Here is a 19,123-nt window from a genome sequence, read left to right as displayed (position 1 = left end):
AATATCTGTACTCCACTGCTGGTTCCATCCTGTTGCTTTAAGGGTTGCTGCACTGAGACATGCGTTGCCCCCAACTTGTAAATCCATGGAATGGTGTCTCCTGTAGCTGTCCTTCTGGCTGTGGGAACGATCCCGCCGCTTGCCACCAATTGTAACGAACCTCAGCGTAAAAAGGAATAAAACCGCCGTTTAGTGGATGTACCACCTTTGCAGCATGTACGAATTACCCCTGTAGCACACCAGCATACGAATAATCATCCAAAGAGAGCCCCAAACAATCGAACGGCTTTCTGTATAATAAATCCCCCTCCAAAAATGAGACAAAGCTCCGAGTTGAGGGTAAAACAGGAACAACATTTATTGGATGAACACAGCACACTTTTATACAGAATTTGGAACATCCTTCCCCCAACAACCGCTTTCCCATTGGTCAATTGTACAGTACCTGCAGTTCTTCCCTGTCCAGAGCTACAGGCACAGCTACTTGCAGGACACCAAACTCCCGAACTGGAAACCAAGGAATGATGCAAACAGTGTAGCTGGAACCTTATGAATGCTGCATACAGCTGAATAGGAAAAACCATATGAAGGGTTTACACTCCTAGCAGTCAAACTGGAACAGCATACAATAAATCCCCCCAATAAGGAGACAAGGCTCCGCGTTGAGGTTAAAACAGGAACAACATTTATTGGAAGAACACAGCACACTTTTATACAGAATTTGGAACATCCTTCCCCCAACAACCGCTTTCCCATTGGTCAATTGTACAGTACCTTCAGTTCCCCATAAGGTCCTCTCCAGCCATGCAAATGAGGGCCTCTCCAGCCATGCAAATGAGGGCTTGAAAATGAGTCAGCAGTGATTGGTCAGATAGCTTGACCAGAAGGACTGTCATGTGCAAGGAGACAGAAGCCCCCAGGGGGTAATCAATGTACACAATGCCAGACACCGAACAATGGTTCCCTAACGAGCCTTCAATACACATTACTCGGAGTGTCAATACATCTCTTAGCACACCGACAATAGGTGAATGGAGAGCCACCTCAGACAGTCCATCTCCTAAGAACTTCCTGTAATGACCATATTAGGAGTGCACTTCCTGTGCCTTACAGTTTACAGGAATAAGATTTAGCTTCCAGGATAGAGGCAAGACTCCATTAGCCACATGGTTAAAGAACACAAAAAGACACAAAAATGCATAACTCCCAGTCTACTGAACAGAACCCCCACATTCAACCCATCCCCAGATAGCCTGGATCTGAGCGCTCAACATATCAAAACAGCGCTCAGATGCCACAAACACAGTCAAATCGCCAGGGAGTTTAAATTTAGCATGGGCTGATGAGAGGGTCCATAGTCACATTGCAGGAGGCAAGCAACCAGGCTTCTCCAATGCCCAGTGGTGAGATTGGTCTCGTCACAGATGTGTCCTCTTTCCTTATTGATTTCAAAGTGTTATATTATATACATATATGCTTTTAAAATTGTAATTCCAATGCCATGTATATTTTCATTTAATTTAGTATGCAGAAATGTTTGTCGAGTAAAAGTCCTTACATGAAAATACAAAAAAAAAATGCATAATCCTAACTCTACATTTTTTTATATTGACTTTATTTTTTAAAATATGATCTCGTATAGTTTTTCTGAATATACAATAACTTAGTTAAAGAGTAGCATCTAGAGTAGAGATATAGCTTTTAGTGGAGGGGAATTTTTGATTCACCTTTCCCCCTGTTCCACCCATTGTGCGGCTAGTTCCAATTGATTTTATCCTGCAGTACCTTATAACTGTATTGGACTTTAAGTACATTGCTTCCCTGGAAGCTCAGATCCTGAATCTAGGGAAGCAACTTGCAACACTGAGAAGAATCTCCATACTAAAGGAGAGCTGGAAACATACACGGCAGGTGCCACAAGGGGCCAGCACAGAGGCGGGTGGAAATACAAGGGTGCAGGCATCAGAGCAGAGTAGTTGGGTGACAGTTAGGAAGGTTAGAGGGGAAAGAGTCAAGGACGCTGGTCTTGGGCTGGAGCATCCCAATAAATATGCCCTGTTGCGTGATGTTGGGGAAACCAGTCAGGGACCAGCATTGCTGGAGCAGAACGACGGCCCTAGCTGCTAGGGGAAGAACTCCTCCAGTGAGGGTGGGAGCAAGCCTAAGAGTAAGGAAAGACAGGTTCTGGTGGTATGGGACTCAATAATTAAAAGGACAGACAGGGCAATCTGTCAAAAAGACCATAAACACCAAACTGTTTGTTGTTTACCGGGCACTCAGGTTGGCACATCACGGATCTGGTGCACAGATTATTGGGTGAGGCTGGGGAGGACTGACATGACAGCTGTCATGGTACATGTGGGTACCAATGACAAAGTTATAGGGAGCTGGAGGGTCCTAAAAAACAATTTCAGGGACTTAGGAGCTAAGTTAAGGAGTAGGACCTCTAAGGTAGTGTTCGCAGAAATACTACTTGTACCTCGAGCCATGCCAGAGAGGCAGTGGGAGATTAGCAAAGTTAACAAGTGGCTGAGGAGCTGGTGTAGTAAGGAGGGGTTTGGGTTCCTGGATAATTGCGCCAACTTCTCAGTAGTAGGGATGGACTGCGCCTAAATGGGGACGGTGCAGTCATACTGGGAGAGAAGATGGCTGAAAAGTTAGAGAGGCTTTTTAACTAGGTGATAGGGGGGAGGGCCCAGATGTAGAATTAGCCAGCGGGGAGCAAGTTTCAGTGGGCATTATTGGGGGCATAAGTGATAGGGTGACCAGAGATCCAAAACCCAAGGAAGGTAGGCTGACAAATAAAAAGTACAACCTCATAATATCTAAAGAGGATATAGTATGCAACTGGACAAAATTATGAGGTTTGTATGCCAATGCTAGAAGTCTGGCCAACAAGATGGGAGAACTGGAGCTGCAGTGCTAATGTATGAGGAGGATTTCGATTTTGTGGGAATATCAGAAACTTGGTTTGACAAGTTAGTTAAATTCTATTCAGTTTAGTTCATACGAGATACAAGGGTGCAGGTGTTTATTTTGAATATGATTCTAAAGGAAAGATTAAAAAAAAATAACAAACATGTTTTACTAGTCTGCTCTGTGCAATAGTTTTGCACAGAACAGCCCTGATCCCCTTTCTGAGTGCCCCTCATAACAAGCCTCACACACAGAGCATGGTTCGGCTAAACCCCACTGTGATTGACAGCAGCAGGAGCCAATGGCTTCTGCTGCTGTGGGAGAAAATGAGGAGAGAGCGACCCAGGATCTGCTCCTCTAGTGCAAATTGCTAGATCGAGATGGCTCTCAGTTAAGTATAAGTGGGGCTGAGGGGGAAGCTACACCCAGAAGGTTTTTTTTTTCTTTAAGGACTAATATAATCCTGCGTACCTCCTTGCTGTTGTCATCTTATGATAAAAGCACTAGGAAATCAGGGAAAATTGAAAATATAACTAAAATATACACATATCTCTTCCATAAACTACCTTTCCTATAGTTATTGCTCCTGTGGTTATATGCATAAATGGGAGGAGAAATAAAGGTATGAGATGTTAGGTTTAAATTTAAACTCTATACAAAACTTTTTTGTATAGTGTTAGAAAGGGTTAGAACTTCTGTCAGGGTTTTGTTATTATCTGTGTCCATGTTAAGGAGATGTACCCTCTTTTTCTGTTTTGTACTAAAACAAAAGGTAAGGGGAACCTCCAACTGGGGACATACTGTAAAAAACAATTAAAACTCTTTTTAGAAGAGTTCGGAAGGGTTAGAACATTTTTTTGAGTTTTTATTGTTATCTGTGTACAAGTTGGGATCAATTTGCCCTTATTTCCATATATGTGCCATTAAAATGCAGACAGCGATACATACCTGTATTTGCCAAAGGTCCTAACAGTTTTCCCACTGCATAAAAAATTGTTCCCCTGGAATACCACTCTAAACTTAGCCTTCTGCCATATAGTACACTTAAACTTTGGAAAAAGGATTGTTTTCAACTTTCTTCTTTGCATTGCTGCAGTCTAGCAGGTACATTTTAATATTTTAGATTGTAAGCTCTAATGAGCAGGGCCCTATGTTTTCTCCTGTATTGAATTGCATTGTCACTGTAATTTCTGCCCTGACATTGTAAAGCGCTGCACAAACTGTTGTATAAATCCTGTATAATAATAATAATAATAAGTACAGTATCTCACAAAAGTGAGTACACCCCTCACATTTTTGTAAATATTTTATTATGTCTTTTCCTGTGACAACACTGAAGAAATGACACTTTGCTAAATTGTAAAGTCCTGTCCCCTCAAAACAACTCAACACACAGCCATTAATGTCTAAACTGCTGGTAACAAAAGTGAGTTCACTCCTAAGTGAAAATGTCCAATTTGGGACCAAAGTGTCAATGTTTTTTGTGGCCACGATTATTTTTCCAGCACTGCCTTAACCCTCTTGGGCATGAGGTTCACCAGAGCATCTTCCACTCCTCCATGACGAAATCATGGAGCTGGTGGATGTTAGACACCTTCCGTTTGAGGATGCCCCACAGATGCTCAATAGGGTTTAGGTCTGGAGACATGCTTTGCCAGTCCATCACCTTTACCCTCAGCTTCCTTAGCAAGGTAGTCGTCATCTTGGAGGTGTGTTTGGGGTCGTTATCATGTTGGAATGCTGCCCATTGGCCCAGTCTCCAAAGGGAGGGGATCATGCTCTGCTTCAGTATGTCACAGTACATGTTGGCATTCATGGTTTCCTCAATGAACTGTAGCTCCCCAGTGCTAGCAGCACTCATGTAGCCCCACACCCCCCACACCATGACACTCCCACCACCATGATTGACTGTAGGCAAGACATACTTGTCCTTTTACTCCTTATCATGTTCCCGCCACACATACTTGACACCATCTGAACCAAATAAGTTTATCTTGGTCTCATTAGACCACAGGACATGGTTCCAGTAATCCATGTCCTTAGCATGCTTGGCTTCAGCAAACTGTTAGCGGGCTTTCTTGTGCATCATCTTTAGAAGAGGCTTCCTTCTGGCATGACAGCCATGCGGACCAATTTGATGCATTGTGTGGCGTATGGTCTGCAATTGACAGGCTAACCCCCCACCCCTTCAACCTCTGCAGCAATGATGGCAGCACGTCTATTTCCCAAAGACAACCAATGAATATGACGCTGAGCAGGTGCACTCAACTTCTTTGGTTGACCATGGCAAGGCCTGTTCTGAGTGGAACCTATCCTGTTAAACCCCTCTATGGTCTTGGCCACTGTGCTGCAGATTGGTTTCAGGGTCTTGGCAAACTTCTTATAGCCTAGGCCATCTTTTTTTTTTTTTTTTAGGCCATCTTTATGTAGAGCATTAATTCTTTTTTTCTGATCCTCAGAGAGTTCTTTGCCATGAGGTGACATGTTGAACTTCCAGTGACCAGTATGAGAGAGTTAGAGCGATAACACCAAATGTAACACACCTAATGCGGGCGTGGCTTGCAGCTGATGTAGACGGACGTGCCGAGTGCTCTCTCCGCCATCGATCCTGTCATTCATCCTGACTACTGCAGTATCTGACGCCATCCGCCTTCCTCACTTACCTCCCCGATCTCCTGACACCGATACCTACCTGCCGGTGTGTTGCCGAAGCTGGGGCGATGTCTCGAAAGGGTAAAGACACGCCGGGGCCTTCGGATCCCGCTCTCCAAGATGGCGCCTGTCCGACACGCTCTGCCAGGGAGGCCGCGATTAAGCTCTTTGCCAAATCCTCTGCTAAGGAGACACCTGCTAAGCCCCTACATGCTCCGGATGATCCCGGTACACTACCGACGGAGCTGGATGACCCCTGGCCTGCGGATGTGGCCGCTCCCTCCTCCTGGGATGCCGTGAGTACCGCTGCCCTTACTGGGCATGAACCAGACCGGGGTGTAGCAGTTGATGACTCCCCCGAACCCACCCTGCGGGATATATTCACAGTAGTTACATCTAGTAATAAGGCTATCCATGATCTTACTTCTGAGCTTAAGGGGGTGAAGATGGAGGTCAATTTGCTACGGCAGGATATGCAGAACCGGCGGGATCGCACGGCTGCCATTGAGGATAGATTGGGACATGTGGAAGATGACCTGCCACCATTGCAGAGGGATGTACATCATATGCAACTTCTTACTGCGGGCCATTCCTCCCGCTTGGAGGATATGGAGAATAGACTTTGCCGAAACAATGTTAGGGCAGTGGGCATCCCAGAAAAGAGAGCAAGAGCCAAGTTCACTGATGTTAAAAAACGTCTGCGGAGGTTCACGGTCAATTATGCCATGTTATATCCGGCCCGTCTGAGGGTGGTTGCTAACCATGAAACTCACTTCTTTGACAACCCTGTTGCTGCTTCTAGTTGGCTGGACAGAGTGGAGCCCACCTTGGAAAGATCTGGTGCTGCGCCGGCCTGATGCCGGGTCCGACTGGTCTCTTCATATTAGGAAGAAGTTTGTCTGCACTTTATTGATTGAACATTTTCTGCATATATCCCTGTTTTTTGGCGGAGAGTGTCAAGTGATGGATCCCATTGGATTCTTTGCCTTGCTCGGGACTGTGGTTCCTGTAAGTTCCTTCGGATCAAGACAGAACTGGTCTTTTTTCTGTTGAGACGTTGGGGCCCCCATCCCCTTCCTGTCCTATGTGGACGTTTGCTGCGGGGTGCGACCCCCCCCCTTTTTTACCAATCTTTTTCACTTAAGTTTTCTACTGTATTTTTATATGCTCAGTACTGTACTTTTTTGGCTGCCTGCCTCACCTGTTGTGAGCCCTTGGCCGTCCTTTGGTTTGAATTCTTTTCGCCGCTGCCAATTGCTTTGAACCTTGTTTTGAACTTGGAGCTCCCCACTATGTTTGTCATTACCAACTGTATGCTGTTTCTAACATTTGCTGGGCCTATGTGGTCCTGTGCTTGGGTTGCTTGGGAGGCTGTGACACATGCTCTCTCCTCTTTCCTATCCCTTCCTCCACATATTTACTGTGCTGCCTTCCACTGCCTTGTGTTTGATTTCTCCTTTATTTTACGTGTCTACCAGTGTTATGGCTAATTGCTGCACTTTAGTCTCCTGGAATGTTCGCGGACTGGGTGATAGTGTTAAATGGGTGTCGATGTTCTCTACTTTGAAAAGGTATACCCCTGCTGTAATTTGTTTGCAAGAGACCCACCTACAGCCTTCGACTCTCCCTTTGCTGCGTCGTCGCGGCTACGGCACTCAGTTTCACTCCACCCACTCCGCGTATTCTAGGGGGGTTAGTATATTGCTATCCGATAACGCTCCCTTCCAGTTATTGTCCTCTAAGATTGATGATCAGGGTAGATATATTTTTCTTTCATGTAAACTATATTATTTTCAATGTGTGTTGGCCAACATCTATGTACCCCCCTCCTTCTCCCCAGAGGTACTTCATGCCCTGGCCCACTTTATGAGTCCTTACTCGAGGGTGCCTGTGGTAGTGTTGGGACAATGTGCTGGATAGGGGTCTTGATAGGTACCGCCCGGGCACGGGCTCACCTAGTGCCTCGGGCCGTACCCCCTTTTCCCGCCTTTTGTCGGAATTGGGACTACAAGATGTGTGGAGGAGTAAGAACCCTGACATGCGTTGTTACTCCTGTTACTCAACCTCCTATAGGGGTCTTTCTCGCATTGACTTTTGTCTGGGGAATTCTCTTGCTTGTTCTATGATTCATGCTGTTCGATATGCTCCTAGAAATATCTCTGACCATTCACCCCTTATAGTGCAATTAGGAGGACTGCCCCCGCGGGCTCTCGGCTGTGGAGGGTTAGCCCTTTTTGGCTTGCTCTTCTTCCTGCGGATGACCCCGTTTCTCCGGCCTTGCGTGAGTTCCTTCTGCAAAATGTGGACTCGGCAACGCCTCTGGTGGTGTGGGACACATTGAAGGCACATTTGAGGAGGATTCTTATTACCCAAATTTCAGCCATTAAGTCTAAGACTAAGGATTGGGAGAATCATATCCTCGCTAGGGCTGGGGAGGCGGAATTGGCGTTTGTGACTGACCCTACTCCTGCTCATGAATGGCATTGGCCGGAGGCCCAGGCCCTTTATCAGCAGGTCTCTGTTAATGCTGCAGAGAATAAACGATTTTTCATCCAACAACGTTACTTTAATGAGGGAGAAAATAGTGGACATTTGCTTGCTGTCATTGCCAGGGCACAGCAGGGGGTTTCCCATATTGCTGTTGTCCAGGCGCCTGATGGTGAGCTGGTTCAGGACCCGACCCGAGTTGCTTCGGTGTTCACCGATTATTTTAGGACCTTGTACTCCTCTAGGGTCTGCCCCTCTGAGGCGGCCCTGGGGGATTTCCTGGCCAACTGTAAGATACCTAGGGTTTCACGGTCTCAGCGACAGGCACTGGGTGGACCCCTGACTGTCAAGGAACTGTCTTTGGCGGCCTCTCAAATTTCGAATAATAAGTCTCCTGGTGCTGACGGTTTCCCTGCTGAGATCTACAAGTCCTATGGGAATACCCTCCTTACTGCCTTGCTGACTACCCTGAATGAGGCTCATAGGGTGGGTACATTACCTGATTCCATGCGTGAGGCGATAGTAGTATCCCTAAACCTGGTAAGGACCCGGTACACCCGGATTCTTATAGGCCCATATCCTTGCTTAATACGGACATCAAGCTGTTGGCTAGAGTTCTGGCTAATAGATTGGTGACCCTCGTCTCTGAGTTGGTACATGTTGACCAGTCGGAATTTATTCCTGCCAGGTCAACGTCCTTAAACCTCCGTAGACTGTTTTTAAACCTTCAGCTCCCAGTTGATAATCCGGGTGGCAGAGCCATCTTCTCCCTCGACGCTGCCGAGGCTTTTGACAGCGTCGAGTGGCAATATCTCTGGGTGGTGCTGGATCGCTTTGGCCTAGGTTCTGAGTTTATTTCCTGGGTTAAATTACTTTATGCTGGGCCTACGGCTCGCGTCAGAAATTATGGCTCCCTCTCTGATTCCTTTTCTTTGTACCGGGGGACTAGACGGGGATGCCCCCTCTCTCCATTGCTGTTCGCACTGGCGATTGAACCTCTTGCGATTATGATTAGAGACTCCCCCTCTATAGTGGGGTTTTGCCGTGGGGACAGGGAAGATAAAATCTCCCTTTTGATGCCCTACTGTATCTGGGGGATCTTGGGGATTCCCTGCAGGAAGTCAAGTCCCTCATTACGAGATTTGGCACATTTTCTGGCTTTGCCATAAACTGGGACAAATCGGTTCTGCTCCCTTTGGACCCCCTTCCGCTTACTATGCCACCTGCTGCCTCTCAACTACAGGTGGTCTCCACCTTCCGATATCTGGGTATAATGGTCTCGGCTAACCCGAGAGATTATGTCTCCCTCAACCTTAAACCCCTCCTCCTCCGTTTCCGTACTAAATGTGCTAGCTGGTGTAAACTTCCCCTTACAGTTACGGGTAGGGTCAATTTGATCAAAATGATCTGGGCTCCTCAGCTGCTCTACATCCTTCATAACTCCCCGATGTGGATACTGGTTTGATAGAATAGACTCCCAATTCAGGGCCCTTATATGGCGGGGTGGGGTGGCCCGATTGAAACTTACTACTCTGCAATATCTCAAAGATAGAGGTGGAATGGCCCTCCCTCACGCCCAGATGTACTTTTTTGCATTACAGTTGCAGCACTTCACGGGTTGGGATCTCCCTTCTTGCGTGGATCCCTCCCGGGCCTTGCTTACACTGTCTGCGTCTGACTACACTTCCTTCTCGTTAATGGAACTGGGGTTCCCTGAATTGCCCCCCCACTGCCCTACCTCCCACCTTCTGACTAAACTGTGGACTAAACTGTGGAAAGCGGTGAAGCAGAATCTGGGTCTCTCTGGCTTTTTTGCCCGTACCCCTCTGTGGAACAACCGTTTCTATGGAGAGGTCGCTAGGTTGGGTTCTTTCCCTGGGTGGGTCCGGGCTGGGGTGAAATATTTTTCCCAGGTGTGTGACCCTACTATTAAGCCCTGGCCTCGATTTCAGGCTGATTTCCCACAATTGGGTAATTGTCGCTATCAATATATGCGCTTATCGCATACACTCCAAAGTCAGAACCGTCACACCCCTCTGCGATTGATTGATTCTCCATTCTTGGAATCTATTTTTAGAGACAGTGAGAGACGGGGTATAATCTCTAGAATATACGTTACATTGTTGTCTTCCTTGCAGGACCCTTCCCTACTTCCCTGTAGGGCGAAGTGGGAGAGGGATCTGGGCCCCATTGATGGGGATCGTTGGGAGCAGATACTTGAGGCCGGCCCATTGGCCTCTGTCTCCGCTAGCCATAAACTGTCCCATTTGTTTGTGCTGCACCGCACTTATAGGACCCCGGCACAACTCTATGCGTGGGGTAGGAGGTCCTCACCTCTCTGTCCCAAATGTAATCTGCATACAGGTGACTTTATTCACATGCTTCGGAGATGCCCCAAGCTGGTGCAATACTGGCAATTCGTAGTATCCACTATTAATCGTGTATACCAAGTTCAAATTCAGTTGGATCTGCTGGTGTGCTTGTTGGGCGGCCTGGATGAGACGCTATACCTCCCACATGTTCTTGTGGCTCTCCTTCGACTTCTCTACTTAGCTAAAAAACTGATTGCTAGAGTGTGGATATCTTCCAGGCCTCCTGCGGGTGCCCAATGGATCCAATCTGTCAACTCTATTTTGATACGTGAAAAACACACCTATTATCATAGAAAAGCTCCTCTTAAGTTTGAGAAAATCTGGGGCCCCTGGCTGTCTTCTCCGGAGGTGGCTCCTCCTCAACTTGTTCTTAATCGCTTGCTTATGTAGATATTTGCATGCTTTTGGCAGCTGGCATGTTACTGACAACGCGTGTTTAGTTGTTTTTCCTGTTTTTTTATTTTTTCCCCCTCCTCCTCCCCCTCCCCCCTATTTTTTCTTTCCTTATGTTTTGTTTTCTTTTTAGGGATGTGCATGGAGTGACAATGATGTTCCTGTGCTTTCACTAAAGCGCATTTTGCACTGATTAACATTGTATCTTGGTATCCTCTCTAATTGTGTATACTGCTTGTGTATTTCTTGTACAATGTTTTATTGTCTTGTGCCATTCCTAAAATAAAGTTATTTTTCTGATTAAAAAAAAAAATATAACACACCTGCTTCCCATTCACACCTGAGACCTTGTAACACTAACGAGTCACATGGCACCAGGGAGGGAAAATGGCTAATTGGGCTCAATTTGGACATTTTGTTTTAGGGGTGTACTCACTTTTGTTGCCAGCGGTTTAGACATCAATTTCTGTGTGTTGAATTATTTGAGGGGACAGCAAATTTATACTGTTATACAAGCTGTGCACTCACTACTTTACATTGTAGCAAAGTGTTATTTCTTCAGTGTTGTCAAATGAAAAGATATAATAAAATATTTACAAAAATGTGAATGGTGTACTCACTTTTGTGAGATACTGTATGAATAAATATTTTCCACAAATATTTGTTTGTTCTACATTTATTTGCTAGTCATTTCTTGTCGTTGAGAATCACTTTAAACTCTGCACATTTGTTTCATTCTGTTTAATGTGTGTTTTTCTGTGTATTATTGAATCTGCACCAACTGTTTTATTTTAAACAATTATGTTTCTATAATATATGTAATATACAGTATATAGAATATATAGCTATACTGTCTGCAAAGATTCTACTTATCGTGAAGATATTCTCTGATCCTAGCATGCCACAGATAACAGATTTCTGAGTAACTACTGCACACGATACTGGAAATACAGCATCAAAACGTAACGTTTAGTGATTTGTATATTACAGGTGTTACTCTAGAATCAGATTCATGCCTTGATCCAGGCATTCCAGTAAATGGTCACCGTCATGGAAAAAATTTTGGTATTGGTTTTTCTGTGACTTTTACTTGTGATGCTGGCTACATTTTAAGTGATGATGAGCCACTGGTTTGTGAGAAAAACCATCAGTGGAACCATGCCTTGCCTAGTTGTGATGGTAAGTGTGATTATCTTCTTGAGCATTTCCTTTTTAAGTTTTATTTGAAATACATACTGTATTTAAAAAAGTTAATTATCTGAAGTCATCAAAAATGTTATAGTTTTAACATCTTCTCTGCTCTAGAAAATACGTACACTCAGGTCACAGATCTGGTTAGATATTTTCACTACGAAACTATTCTGTTGATGAATAGCCATCAACATGACATTTGTAGGCCACAACGCTTAACATTTGCAGATTGTCAGCACTGACACATGCAAGCTGTCAAAACCAACTACTGATTTCTGCCTAACGTGTTTATATTCCCAAATGGGGTTTAATGGTATAACAGATATAGTAATATCTATTATATTTGTTGTACAGTCTAAAAATCAGTTACATAGAAACATAAAATTTAAACTCAGTTTTTGGTCAAGATAACTAACCTAGTGCAAATTATAATTACTGCAACTTCAACATTCTTTAAAGTAAACATGTCACAACCACTGTAATGTAGACACTAAAATTATTAGTAAGGAGTAGATATATGTGCCTTTTCTTGTCTTCAAATCAGTTGAGAACCTTGGATTCTAAGCTAAGGCTGTATACAGGGTTCTGATGTCTCTTCAACCTAATATAAACCCTGCCACCTCTTGGTGGTATTCCATGTCCCTGTCATTTAGTGGCTAGTAAAGGCCCTGCATTAGACAGAAGGACAGAAACAGGAGTAGGAGGGAACTAAAGCTTCAGAAGTTAGCAGGAAGATAAATTCCACACTCCAAAGAAAACTTAAATGTAAAGTCCGTACTGTGATTAATGGGTAAATAACTCCCCTGCAGCAGTCTATATCCATGGTATAGGCAGGATGCTGCAGAGAAGGACTGTTTCATGATGTAAGTTAATCTCATTGCAGCTGTCCAACATGCGTCCCGCAAACTAAGAGCCAAAGCACTGCAAATAGCAATGTTTATTCTCCCTGACAATTGGAGAACTCTAGCTGTCACTCACCCGGAGAAGTGGGCTATATTGAATTTCTACAATGGGACTTCTGCTCTCACAGATATTGCACTACAACAGATTACATATTATCAGTGCACCAAAACATTACCCACTTCAGCTCTGGAAGATTTACCCCCTTTATGACCAGGCCATTTTTTTCCAATACAGCACTGCATTAATTTAACTGACAATTGAGCGGTCGTGCAATACTGTACCCAAGTAAAATGTATGTCCTTTTTTCCCACAAATAGAGCTTGTTTTTTTATTTTTTGCTCTAGAAACAAAAAAGACCGATAATTTTGAAAAAAAAAAAAAAACAATATTTTCTACTTTCTGTTATAAAACACATCCAATAAAAATATAAGAAAATCAAATGTCTTCATCAATTTAGGCCAATATGTATGCTGCTACATATTTTTTGCAGAAAAAAAATCCAAATGAGTGTATATTGATTGATTTGCACAAACCTTATAGGGTCTACAAACTATGGGATATATTTATGGAATTTTTATTTATTTAATTTTCTTAACTAGTAATGATTAGCAATTTATAGCAGAACTGCGTTATTGTGGTGGAAGAATTGGACACTAACTGTCACCTTTGACACTAATACAGTGATCAGTGCTAAAAATATGCACTGTCACTTTACTAATGACATTGGTTTGGAAGGGGTAAGCATCAGGGGCGATTAAAGGGTTAACTGTGTGCCTAGCCAGTGTTTTTGAACTATGTGGAAGGTGCTTTTACTAGGGGAAGTCATGGATCCTGTGTTCCTGCCTTGTTTACATAGGTACACTGCCATTTTGCCTGCAGGAGTGAGACGCTGGCGGCGTATATTTGGGCTCGCTACCTGGAAGTGTGGGATCACGTATTCATACATGATCCTATGCACAGTCACCGCCCTGTAGCAGTAAAACTGTATAGGGTGATGAGCAATTGGTTAAAGCAGAACTTCACTGCATCTGAGTACCACAAACCAAGAAAGCCGTTTCATTCATTTTTAATATTTAAAGTAAACTCACCCATTAATCCAGGTCTCCATGCTTAATTTTGCTGAGAAATTACTTTTAAAAACAACCCCTACCATCTCTGGCTGTGGCCTTCTTGAGTAGGGGCAAAAGATTGTAGCATTTACTTTCTGGAATCAATCTGCGCCTAGCTCAGGCATGCATGCAGATGAGAGTGCTTAGCAGAGAAAACCCCTCATTCACTCCTAAAGACTTCTGGGATGTATAACATCATTTGGCTAGCCATGGAAACCAGATAGTAACTGAAGAAATGTAAAAAAAAGTTTTAAAACACTTAAATATGGCATACTTTCCTATCTATTTACTAATGCAAGCAGCAAAGGGATTTAAAATAGTCAATGTTGATTGAGAGGGTAACGTTATGCTTTTAAACTGATTTGTATGTATCTGATATTGTGAATTAGAAGAAACTTTCAACACAGTGTTCCTTTTCTCAGGCAGACAGTTACATATAAGCAGTGTGGGACAAGAATCCAAGGCACAGTACCTGTGCTTATACTGTAACAGTAATTTAATTGTTTCCTGTCTGTTGTCCTTTTCTATCCCTACCCTTTAAGGGTTATAGCTTTCCAATGAATGCAATAGAATCACTTTATGAATATATTAGTAAGGAACTGAAAATAAGTCTATATGAGCGGAAATTTGTTTGTCCGAGGGACCACTTGGTGATTTTTCTAATGTTGTGAATGTTTATGAGCCTGCTTCATAAATAAAGAATAACTACTCTTAATGAATAATTCAGCAAGGTAGTTTAGCCTTTGCTTCAACTATGCACCTCTACTGGGAAAGTGGCATTATTCAAGCATAATAAACAACACAGGTGTCAAGTTGAAAATATATATTTTAAGTAGGTATAATTATGCCTAAACATTGACCTGTTTATCAAATTTAATGATCCATAGCTGAGTTTAGCTCCGCTAAATGGTAGCAATTTAGTAATTGGGCCTGGTAATCAATCATTTAATTATTGCTAGGTATACCTTAAAAAACCATCACTGAAAACTTGTATAGTGAAACATATGCTTTCTACAAATTCACTGTTTAGATATATTCAGTCATAGGTTTTAACCTAACAATGGTAAATGAACCAGAACCACGTTCTATGTTAATTTAGGTGGTTTGTACTCAAACCTGTTTAACCAATAAGTATCATGTCTGCAAATTATAGATCTTGCAAACATTTGATTTTCTTGAATTTTAAGGATTTATGAGTGTGAGTGTATGTGTGTGTGTGTGTGTGTTGGGAAATGGAGGGGATTGGGGTGATGTCATTATAAGTTAAAATTAGAATTAATTGTAGACTAGAAATTTGCAACTTCTGCAGTAGTTTTGGTGAAAATACAGGCTGTCTGGTAATCTCTAAGTCTGCAGTTTGGCAAACAGACTAATAGTGTAGTTAGAGAGCATCAGATATATAAATTTCTCAGAGTAAAGAATGCAGCAATTTGACATGTGTCATCTTTGTTTGAAAGTACAAATACAGTCAGTGTATCCAATTGGCCTGCAGACTCCACTGTTGTCAGTTTTGATAACAAGTGCAAAAGACATGATGTCTCTTTACAATTCAGAAATTTGACCATCATTGTGATAATTAGAGTGCAAGTGTCAGGGGCAGAAAGCTATTGGCATTTTTGCCTAGGACTGTGCAGTATGTAAGATCCCTAATGGGGTATATACTTCAGTGTAGCTGAGCTGTATATGTTATATTTGCCAGGGATGTGATATTTGATTAAATGGCATGGGGTACTTGAGAGGACTTAAATGTACAGGGCTTAAGAAGTTATGGGAGTAAGAAGATAAGTAAATGATTCATAATCTTATAGTAAATAATATCACATATATTTAAAGTTAGTTAACACATTGAGAAAACTTGAGATTATGCATTCTAAGAGCTTTTAATGACAGCTGTCATTCAAGGTGACCAAATATGGCTATTTACCTTTATGTACCAATTTTTACCTAATCTGCTCCAGTCAAGTGAGAATATAGCCTTGTAGGGCAAGGGATCAATAATAAGAACTTCATTTTTATTGCAATCACATAGATAACTTTCTTGAATTATTGAAAATGTGTGATATACATGTGACTTTTAGTGCCACTCTATGCAGGGGAAATCCCACTGGTGCTCAGGAGTAGATGTGCTGGCATGAAGTGTCACCATCCAGTAGTGTGTATCAAAGGAGCAAGGACTGTCACTCCTCTGACCCGATCTGTGTCAGTGTGTGTACAAGGCAGCCTTAGCCTGCACCGCTCCACAAACCACACTTTTTTTTTTTAATTTCTTTTTATTGAAAATTTTAAAGAAACAAACACAGAACATTGACAATACAATCCGACATGCAAAAAAAAAAGAAACAATGGAACAATATCATTGAGTGCATGAAAACCCCAGCATGTGCCATGTACACATAGTCGTAAAGCAGATGTCTATTGTCTAGATAATCACGGCACAAATAAATCTGGGAAAGCATATCTATAACACAACACTTTGCATAATTAAACCAATGTCGGAAGAGCTCAGAGAAAGACGAGGGGATAGTGAAGAACACGAAAGAAAGAGAAAGAAAAGAAAAGAACAGCCAGAAAGAGAAGGGGCAAGAGGTGAGGGGGGGGGGGAGGAGGCCACGGGTGACATATATTCCACATAAGAAAAACCTCAAACAGTCAGGTTTGCATTAGAAGGCGGTGAACCAGTGGAGGTGTCCTCAGTGAGCAAAGCAACATAGGACGAAGTGGTTTTGAAGGAGGACCAAGGATACTAGGTAGAATGAAAACGGTCTAATTTATCTCGGGCTATGAAGGTAAGTTCCTCCAGTTGGTATGTCATGTCTACCTTTAATAGCCATTGTCGCACTGTGGGAATGGTAGGTGTGCCCCAATAGGTGGGTATCAGGGCTTTAGCAGCATTGAGCATATGAGGAATCATTGATCGTTTGTACTTAGATAGTGGCGTGGTAGTTCCATGCAGCAGGACAACCCATGGGTCAAATGGAATAATATCTTCCATTATTACTTGAATGAGTCGGAGAACTTCCAACCAGAACGGTTGTATCACTGAACAGTGCCACCAGATGTGTGCATGTGAAGCGGTATCTCCGCATCCCCTCCAGCATAACGGGGAGATGGCCGGAGAAATATTGCTTAGCTTCTGTGGGGTGTAGTACCATCAGGATAATAGCTGGTAATTGGATTCCGCCACCCTGGTGGAGAGAGAGGAAATGTGTGCCAGGGCAATAACTTTGTCCTTCCGAGCATCCGAGATCGGAGAGCCAATATCCAGTTCCCACTTATGTAGAAAGTCCGGGTAGGGTTGACCCTGCAAGGAGATAAGGGCCTTGTAGAACTGTGACGTGGAGTGAAGAGGGGGATCCCGAGGGTAGAATATTGCTTCAACGGGATTCAAATCCTTGGAGTCACGCAATGGACGTGGAAGAGAAGCCAGGAACGTGTGCAACTGCCTGTATCTCCAGTGGTCCATGACCGTTGCAGTTCGTGAGCCCAATATGTGGCTTAGGGGTTTTAGAGTGTTGGAGTGGGCTACGTTGTGTAACAAGAGAGGAGTCTTAGGAGACCAACTTTTAAATCCAGCATCCAAAGATCCAGGCATAAAGTGATTATGGTTCAAAAGAGGCATGAGGGGAGAGTTGTAGTTCCAGGAAAACTTTTTATGAAGGGAATCCCAAACAGACAAGGTAGAAAAGGTCAGCGGAGATGTGGTTAGAGAGAGGGCCCTGGCGGACCCGGGATCCATGGAACAGCAGACAGGTCCCTTCCACATAAGTCATATTCCAATTGTACCCATAATTTAGAGCTAGGGGAGTATTTCCAGTCAGCCACACGGGTAAGCGAGACCGCTCAGAAATAGTCCCTGATACTAGGGAGTGCAAGTCCCCCAGAACGCTTTGGATGAAAAAGCGTTGTCCTGGCAATCCTGGGGCGCCTGCCCTGCCAAATGTACCTTGAAATCAAAGACTGCAAAATAGTAAAAAGACCAATAGGCACACCCTGCGGCAACATTTGGAAGAAAAATAAAATACGAGGCAAAATGTTCATCTTAACTATGTTGGTCCTACCCAGCCATGAATGGTGTAGGGAGGACCACTTCCTAAGATCAGATTGGATAGCGTTCAACAAGGGGAGGTAATTATGACAGAACAGTGAGTCTAAATGGGGGGTCAAGTAAATACCTAAGTATTTCAATTTAACTGGACACCACTGAAACGGGAAATGTGGGGCTAGTGAGGAAACCACAGTACGGGGAAGGTTACCGTTTAGTATTTCAGACTTAGACATGTTGATTTTGAAGTTCGAGAGCTGGCGAAAGTCTGCAAAGGCTTGTAGGAGCACGGGTCAAGAGATACAGGGTTGTTGGATGAAAAAAAGGATGTCATCCGCATATGCTGCATATTTATGCGTCTGACGGTTCACTGTGACACCATGGATATCATTGGAATGTCTAATAGTAGATAAAAAGGGTTCAAGGGAGATGGCAAACAGCAGAGGCGACAAAGGGCACCCCTGCCGTGTGCCATTATGAAGGGGGAAGGGTGTACTTAGGAGGCCGTTAACGCGTACCTGTGCCGTCAGCTGGGCATACAAGGCTGCAATTCGTTGCAGAGCCCTAGGGCCCAGGCTCCACAAACCACACTTGGTGCATTTCACCCTGCCCATTGGTGTTTAGTTATACAGGTATTAACGTAGCAATGTATACTTAACCTGCTCCAGTCAAGTGAGAACAAGGCCTTGTAAGACAAGGGATCAATAATGAGAACTTATTTTTTAGTATTATCAAATAGTGAGTTTTTTTTCAAATGATTGAAACATTGTAGTGTGCCAGGTATAAGCCTTCCAAATGTATAAAAAGGAAGAAAGAGTTAACTGACACTAAACATTTGCACAGTATCAGCTGAGTTGCATAGGAGAATGATGTGTGCTTTAGTAAGGTTTTAGAATGTCTGATCACCCAGAGTGTTTGCCTTCATACAAATATATTGACATCTTAACCGCTTCTGGACCGGAAGGTTTTACCCCCAAATGACCAGACCATTTTTTTTTGCGATTCGGCACTGCATTAACTAACAATTGCGGGGTTGTGTGACTATTTTTGTACCCAAA

At 43.4% G+C, this 19,123-nt stretch overlaps 1 protein-coding gene across 1 annotated transcript in view; it reads left to right on the top strand.

The window, feature by feature from the left end:
• CSMD1 (CUB and Sushi multiple domains 1) overlaps positions 1 to 19,123 on the top strand; it is a 2,644,830-nt gene that overhangs the window by 1,868,921 nt on the left and 756,786 nt on the right. The window contains exon 18 of the mRNA XM_082250071.1: positions 11,811 to 11,999. Within this exon, the coding sequence (XP_082106197.1) occupies positions 11,811 to 11,999 (189 nt within the window). The remainder of the gene's footprint in view (positions 1 to 11,810; positions 12,000 to 19,123) is intronic.

The sequence above is a fragment of the Pelophylax lessonae genome (assembly GCF_965119305.1).
Source record: "Pelophylax lessonae genome assembly, chromosome: 3".
Classification (NCBI taxonomy): Eukaryota; Metazoa; Chordata; class Amphibia; order Anura; family Ranidae; genus Pelophylax; species Pelophylax lessonae.
This window is presented reverse-complemented; position numbering and strand designations above follow the sequence as displayed.